Genomic DNA, 8,728 nt, shown 5'->3' with positions numbered 1-8,728 from the left:
TTTGATGTGTGATATTAATTAATTCTGATGTTTCTCCATTTATTATTTTGTCCAGATGACCCATTAAAGAAAAGGGGGCATGAAAATCACCTAATTTTAATAGATGGACATTAATCTGTGTGTTTAAATTCAGGAAACTTAAAAATATATAATCAGGTGCCCCAGAATTTGGTGCATATATAATTCAGGATAGTGATTTTTTTTTTGGTTAACTGTTCCCTTGATTAAGATTAAATATCTCTCTGCTCTTTGTATGAGCAGAAGAAAGACATTTGTAAGTCTTCATTCATGCCATAGGAAGAATGGCATCTATCCTAAGTCACAGGGATTCTGTGGCCAACAAGAGGCATTGTCTATGCATAGACATTCATGTCTCAGCCAGCCTCAGAGCTATTCCCATGTCATAGGATTAGCAATATAAATGCATGTTCTGAAGTTTAAATTCTTTACATCCTGATTGTAGTCCCGTCCCTCATCACCTCCTATTCTTCCCCTTTCCCTCCTCCCCTAGTACTCAGAAAGGGAACGTCTGACTTCAGTCTATCAAATCTCACATGTATTACCTGTATCCTTTTCCTTTGTGGTCTGGCAAGGCAGCCCAGCCAGGGAAAAGTGATCAATATTGGGGGCCCAGAGTCCATGTCAGACGTAGTCCCTACTCCCCATATGGTGGGACCCACAAGGAGACTGGGCTGCCTGTCTACTACATCTGAACAGAGTGTCTAGGTCCTTGCCATGTGTGGTCCTTCACTGGTGCATCAGTCTCTGCAGCAACCCCCTCCTCCTCCTGGATTTTTAAAATGTATATTTTATGTATTATAATTTATTCACATTACCTCCCAATTGTTATCCCTTCCCTCTTATCTTCCCATTCCCACCCTCCCTCCCTCTTCTGCCTATTATACAAGGGTCAGTTGTAGGCTTTACCTTTTCCAAATGTACTTTATTTGGGGCTCTTTAATGCGTATACCTCCCTTCCAACCCACCTATCCTAGATGGGAGAGAAAAGAGGTTAATGGGAACAGGAGAAGTAGGCCTTGTTGAATTCAGTTCCTGGGAGTGATTCCCCTGGCGACGTTGGCAGTATTTCAGCTGACCAGCAATTCCACCAAAGTTGCTGCTGGAACCTGGAACAGCAGCCAAAGCCTGGAGCCTCGAAGACTTCTCTGGAGCAGTTCGCTCTAGGAGCGTCTCAAAGTGGAGCAAAGAACAGCCAAACAATACCAAGACCCAAAAAGCCCCAGCCTCCTGTTTTGGGTTTATACATATATATCCTCTCAGAGTCTGTACTAGGATGTGTTTCAGCTGGCAAAAATCAAGGCCCCTCCCACAAGGTCGTTCAACTTCTAAGTGGATTAAACATCACCTGTTCTCTCACAAGTCTTTTCCCTGTTTCATACTAGAAATCAAAACAAAAAAAATGTTTACATCCGATGCCTATTCCACACTTGGGATCAAAACAAAAACATCTTTTCATCCACAACAGTCAGTCAACAAATTGTGGGCATCCGAGTGCATGTCAGAGGCTCAGCAGCAGTCCCCTGCTTCCTCTCCTGTGTAGAATTGACAGTTCAGCAGCTACATCTGAACTAAAGTAGAATATAAGGTTTACTCCAATAATTTGAAAGTGCTATTGCAGGCTGTTTAGGATAGTAAATGATACAAGTTAATTGTTAGTTGATCAAACCATGGTCATGTCAATTACTAGTCTATTTCCGTCACAAGAATATACATTCTAGGTGTAACAAATAGATGTGAATCTATAGCTAGATGAGGTGAAACAGTTAGATAAGGTCTTAAAAAACCAGAGATTCCTACAGAATATGGCATTTAAAGATGTTTTTATTGCTTTAAGGATTCTTTGACAATAAGACAGGTTAACTCCTGGCAACACCCAGCCTACCTCAAAGAAGATGATGAGCATCAATGAACCTCCTTATGGAGATGGCTTCAAATGTGGCAAACCAGCCACTGGGAAAAATGTCCTTGTTTCAGCTACAGACAAAATTCTGCCTAAAAATGGGCAAGCTTGGATGCAGGCAGAGTCGAAGGCCAAACTCTGCCAAGATAAGGTAAACAAGTCCTCAATAGTTCCTGCCTCACAACTATGTCTATCAAATATACTAGGATAGAAGGCTGAAGATGATGCTCCAACATTATAGAGGGCTTTGGGTGACTGTTCAGGCAGCAAACTGTCTGTGTTTTTCTTTTTTTCTTTTTTAACCGTTGGAAGCTGCTAACTTGTACTTCTTGTTTACTTAGGTAATTAGTTTTATTCTTTCTTAAGTCTCTGATAGGGTTTAAGATCAGATAGTTTAGTTTCACAATTAAGCTTAATTGTTTAGGGGTTAAAGTGTTTTTAGGTCTAGATAGATGTTTTAAGTTGATAGAGAAGAGATATAATAGATATTGATTTACGTTCAGAATTTTAGACTTACCAAGATAGGAAATATTTTGTTCAAGGTTGCCAAATACAAATAGCCAAAACATTATGAATGTAACATCAATATAATTCCTGATTGTTTTGTGGTTCTTAGTGCTGTATGTAGTTTATTTTATATATGTGTAATATTATAAATGTATATGTAAAAAATAAAAATATTAAAGAAAGAAAAAAAGATTAAATGTCTCCATCTCTTCTGATTAGTTTCAGTTTGGACTCTATTTTGTCAGATATTAAGATGTCAATGCCTAATTGCTTCTTGGCCTCATTTGATTGGAGTACTTTTGCCCACCCCTTTACTCTGAGGAGGCAGTGCATATCTCTAAGATGTGTTTTAAAGAAATTTTTTTTTGTAGAAAACAGACCGATCTTGTTTGGTAGTCCATTCAGCCACCTGTGTCTTTTCACAAGTTGGGGAATTGAAGCCATTGACATTTAATGTTATTGTTGAAATATCTATGTTAGTTGTGGTCATCATATTGTTGATTTTGGGGTTGCTTTTGTTCTCAATTATATTTTTGTTTTTAGTAATTATGGCTTTATATTTCTTTCCACAGTCTTTCTGTTGTGCTCATTCATCTCTTCAGTCTTAAATAATGCTTCCAGTGTTTTCTTTTGGTTTCTTTATTCTTTTGGTTTCATTAAAAAAAAAGTCTGAAGAGCAGAAGAGGGCATCAGATCCTATGGTTATGAGCTGCCATATGAGTGCTAGGAATTGAACTCAAGACTTCTGGAAGAACAACCAGTGCCCTTAACTGCTAAGTTATCTGTCCAGCCCAGAAATACATTTTTTGAGATTGTTTATTTTGTGAAAGTTTTTCTTTCTTCTTCAATCATGACAGTTTTTTTTTTTCTGGGTGTATAGTTTAGCTGGTTGTAATAGTCTTTTAAGTCTTGGAATGCGTTGCTCTAGGCTGTTCTTTGAAAGTTTCCACTGAGAATTCAGCTTTCATTCAAATGAGTTTTCATTTATATGTGATTTGTGTTTTTCTCTTAAAGCTTTCAATATGCTTTCTTCATTATGTATACTTGGTGTTTTAACTATCATATGCCTTGGTGATTTCCTTTTCTGGTCTTGTTTATTTAATGTGCTTCTTATATCTGAATGGGTATGTCTTTAGTTTGGGGAAGTTTTCTTCTATGATCTTGTTGAAGAGCTGGTCAATACCATTGACTTGGGATTCTTCTCCTATGCCTACAATTTAAAGGTTTGGTTTTTTATTTCCTTTATTCTCTTTGCCTGTGCGCTTTTAAAAATTTCATACTCCTTGCTTATATTCCATATACTCTGCTTTGAGTTCTGGTATTCCTTGTTCTGTTTGATTCTTTCTATTTACAAGGCTTTCCTTTGAGTTTTCTAGCTGAGTTATTCAGTTTCTCACTTTCATCATCATTTAAGCTTTAGTCCTCTTCAATGTTTCTATCTCCCTATTGAGTTCAATTCTCAAGTCTTGGATTGTCTTCATCATTTCTTCCAGTTTTGTAGTTGTGATTTCTTGGGCATCACTCAGGCATTTATTCCACATACGCTTTCTGCCCTTGCTTTCACTGAGCTCTTTGATGAAGTTTATACTTTTTGGGGGGTGTGGGGAGGTTGAGACAGAGTATTTCTTTAAACAAATTTTTAAAAATTATGTTTATTTTTAACATATACATTTATATTATTACACATGGATAACATAAACTACATACAGCAGGAAGAACAATGAGATAATCAGGAGTTATGTAAATGTTACATTCATAGTGATTTGGCTATTTGTATTTGGCAAACTTGAACTAAACATCTTTCCTATTTGTTGGGTCTAAATTTCTGAATGGAGATTAATATCTATCATATCTCATCTCTATTAACTTAAAACATCTATCTTGATCTAAAAACATCTTAACCACTAACCTACTAAGCAGAGTACTTCTTAATAGCCTTGGCTTTCATGGAACTCACTCTGTAGACCCAACTACCCTGAAGTCACAAAGATCTGCCTGCCTCTGCCTCTTGAGTGCTAGGATTAAAGATATGTACCAAGCTAAGACGGTTTTTTTCCTGTGTCCTGGCACTCATCTAGGAAATTGTAATTGGCAAGCATTTCTACAGGACTGGTGGATTTTTGAGAGAACATACTGCCTTGATCTTTCATACTTTTGATATTTTTTTTAATGAGAGCTGGGCATATGGAATTCCTTTGTTCTAAGTCTGATATGGATAGAACAGGTTACATCAGAATCAAGGAAGTGTGGGTTGGTTGGGCCTACAGGTTGAAAATGGCTTAGATGAAGTGAAGTCATATCGACACAGGAGACAGTACTGGTTTATAGGATTTGCTTCCTGGTCCAAGCCTGGAGTCTGTGAGGGTGGAAAGGTTGGCTGTTGTATGGAAAATGCCTATGTGTTTGGAGACAGGTAAAGAGGATCCTGGATGAAGCCCAGAGATTGATTGTGGTACAGACAGGGGAGGGCAGATTTGGTTGGGTTACTGAACATGCCATATCTAGTCTAGGTCAAAGGATATAAACCTATAGTTATATAATATAAACAAGTCTGAAGATGTAATGTACAGCATGAGAATTATATATAAAATTATTATAGCTATATGTAGGAGTACACACCTGCAATCCAAGCATTTGAGAATCTGAGGCAGGAGGATTTCTGTAAGTCTGATACAAACCTGAAAAAACTTTGTTTCTATCATCTGTCTATTATCTATCTATCTATCTATTTTCTATCTCTCTATAATCTATATATCATCTATGCTTATATCTTATATAGAGATATCTATACACTATCTATATATCTGATCTATCTATCAATCTATCTACCTATCTCTGTCATTTATCTACTTATCTAAATATATATGTACATATATATATTTCCCAAACAAAATCCAAATTTATACTGAAAATTGGCCACAAGAATGAATTTAAGCACTATAACAAAATAATATATTAATATACTAATATGCTCACTGCACTAATATTTTCACTGTGCATGCATATATATGTATATATATCCCATGCATAATATATACCTTAAATATGCAGAATATAAATAATATTAATATATTTCTGAAATGTTTGCAGGCTACTGACATGAAGGCATCTACATCTGGACATGTCAATGAGGCATTCCTAAACCCAAAGAGAGAAACACATGATCATCAAAATAAGAAAACCAGCATCTGTACAGCTTTCTTATGTCCTCTAAAGGGTGCTGCCCCACTGGTGCCTTTGTCCACTACAGGATTCAACCCAATCTCCCATATTACACTCAGTTACTGCTAATCTTCTGTGGAAGAATTCCTCAATTTTCTTAGTTGTCATACTTGCCAAAAAGTAAAAGATAACTGTTTTACAGGATATTATTCAAGCAACTGTTTTACAGGATATTATTCAGGCAACTGTTTTTACAGGATATTATCCAGGCTGAGGAGGTGCTAAAGTTTCCTACTTAGCTATCAGGAGGCACATGCTATCAACTTATCGCATTTTGGTATGTGAACTTTGGACAGTTGTAAAAGGGATGGAAATGGTACATATTAACTTTGAAATTAATAAATGTATTGTTAGGAGATACCTTAAGATAGTTTTTTTTTCTTAAGACAGTTTTAAAACACACACACACACACACACACACACACACACACACACACACAGAGTCTTGCACAAAGAACTATAGTCAACCGAGGAAATCTGGGAGTGGGATAGGAGTCTTCTCCAGGGAATAGCACCTAACAGATTGTTTAGTCCACACCACCAGCCCTGAAATGTACATACAAGTTACGTTATATTTGGGAATATTTATGTATATATACATATATGCATGCAATAGCAATTAGTGAGAAAAGAGGCCATGAATTCAAAGAAGAGAAGAGAGGGATATATGGGAGAGTTTAGAGGGAGGAAAGGGAAGGAAGAAATGTTAATATTATATTTATATTATATATTTATTATACATAATATAAAATTGTGATATTTTTATTAATTAAAAGAAATCAGGGTTGCACCACCATGTTAAGTTTATGCTAGTGATCAAACCCAGGGCTTTATGACTATCAGCACTGTAACAGCTGAGCCACATCCCCAGTCCCCTACTATATTTAATTAAAATGTCTTGATTCTGTGAGGAGCACTTTGCAAGTCAATTTCACAGTGCAACAAAGGCCTTCATTATTCTTCAACAAGGTAAATTCATTGTAGTAAGTCTAAAGGAAAAATCTGAAGGTATAGATGGATATTTATTTACCTTTGTATATTTTCACATCATTATAGGTATAAAATTTTGAAAAATTCTAAAATGGCTAAGTATATTATAATATATCCATTGCAGGAAATATTTTACAAGTATTTAAAATAAAAACCTTAGGATGGACCCTACAGAACAACTCTAGAACTAACAAGTCATATATATATATAAAATACATATATATATATATAAAATACATACATATATATATATATATATATTTTACTTATTTTTGTCCCATCAGTTTGACTTCAACGTCATTCCAAGCTCATGACAATACACAGATTCAGCCTTTATTTTTGATCTACTTTCATTGTCTTGATCCACAGACTCTTCATGGCTTTCTTCACTTCTGCATTTCTCAGGGAGTAGATGACAGGGTTGAGGACGGGAGTTATCACTGTGTAGAACACAGCTACCATCTTGTCTACAGGCAGAGTTGCTGAAGGTCTCAGATAGATGAAGACACAGGGTGCAAAGAATAAGACAACTACAGTGACATGGGAGCTACAGGTGGACAGAGCTTTGCGCCGTCCCTCAGAGCTCTGAGTTCTCAAATGGAACAAGATGACCACATAGGATGCTAAGAGGACCACAAAGCTGATCATGGACAGTGTTCCCCCATTGGCAACAATCAGCAGACCAATGAGGAAGGTGTCTGAGCAGACAAGTTTAAGCACAGGAAGCACGTCACAGAAATAATGGTCAATGACATTGGGGCCACAGAAGGACAAGTGGAAGATGAGAAGGACCTGGCCAAGGGAATGCACAAAGCCTCCCATCCATGGTGTTCCCATGAGGACTGCACATACCTGTCTGTTCATGATGCTGGTGTAGTGCAGGGGCTTGCAGATGGCCACATAGCGGTCATCACCGTGAGCAGGAAAATCTCAGCGCCGCCAAAGAAATGCATGAAGAAAAGCTGTGTCATGCAGCCCCACACAGATATGGATTTCTTTTCAGCTAGGAGATCCAAGATGAGTTTGGGGGCTGTCGTGGAGGAATAGCAGATCTCCACAAAGGAGAGGTAGCTGAGGAAGAAGTACATGGGGGACCCAAGACTTCTGCTGGCTGCCATGGTGACCACCATGAAGAGATTCCCCAGCACAATGGCTGTGTACAAGAGCAGAAACATCACAAAGCAAACTATCTGTACCTCTTGATTGTCAGTGAGTCCCAGAAAAATAAATTCAGTCACATTGTGTACGTTAGCCATGAGGGAGCAAGTCGGGTGGTTTGCTCTGAAATGACACGAGAAAGATGAGGCATTAGTAAGATGGAGAAGAAAGAGCATACCACGAAGACAGAGAGAAGTGCCAATGTATTATGTGTGGCTGGAATAGTGGGGGCAAATATGAGAGAATAAAGGTATGGGAGAGACCACTACCAGTGCATAAAGGATGGTTAGAGACTTTGGGGCCCTTACCTTCATCTAATGGGTCACCAGCAAGAATGTGTATTATCAGGAAAGTCACTTGGCATGCAGAATGTATAATAATCAAAACAGATCAAAGGAAAAAAAAACACTTACAAAAACATTGTATTTTCTCATGAAGAAGAGGCTGCCAGTTCACTTTCGACCTGTGTTGCATGTCTTTCTATTGCTTTTGAATATTTTTAGCATTATTTGTCCTGTGATCTTCTTTTGTTACTTCTTTTCTTGGTTTGCCGAACAAAATCTCTCAACCACTTTTCTATAGTATCAGTGTTTTCAGAATACACAACACTGATGTAGTTTCTTTGATGCTCAGTATTCCTTAAGGGGACCAGAGCTCACCACAGACGTGGCCCTAATTTTTGTCCTTATTATTTATTGACCTTTTTCTTCACTTTAATCCATTTAATTTTCTTTTCTTTCCTGGCACTTTGACTTTCTTCACTCTTATCCTTGACATTTCATGGGTCCACGGAGCCGTGGGGCTTTCTCTCAGGACATCCTGCAAGCGTAGCACTCATTACTATGAATTATATTCCCTGTTGCAGTGTGATCTCCCCAAAGATGGGGTCTGCCTTGCTCTTCCCTTCATCTTTGATGCTGACAGAGGTCA

At 37.6% G+C, this 8,728-nt stretch overlaps 1 protein-coding gene across 1 annotated transcript; it reads right to left on the bottom strand.

Annotated features, from left to right (window-relative positions):
* Positions 1–6,973: 6,973 nt before the first annotated feature.
* Positions 6,974–7,896, bottom strand: LOC127188560 (olfactory receptor 4X2-like). Its single transcript, XM_051144996.1, is given in 2 exon segments — positions 6,974–7,551; positions 7,554–7,896. Coding segments are annotated over 2 exon segments (921 nt in total).
* Positions 7,897–8,728: the final 832 nt, after the last annotated feature.

Source organism: Acomys russatus, chromosome 4 (genome assembly GCF_903995435.1).
Source record: "Acomys russatus chromosome 4, mAcoRus1.1, whole genome shotgun sequence".
Lineage (NCBI taxonomy): Eukaryota > Metazoa > Chordata > Mammalia > Rodentia > Muridae > Acomys > Acomys russatus.
Note: the sequence above shows the minus strand (reverse complement) of the source record. Positions and strands in the feature narration are given on the sequence as shown.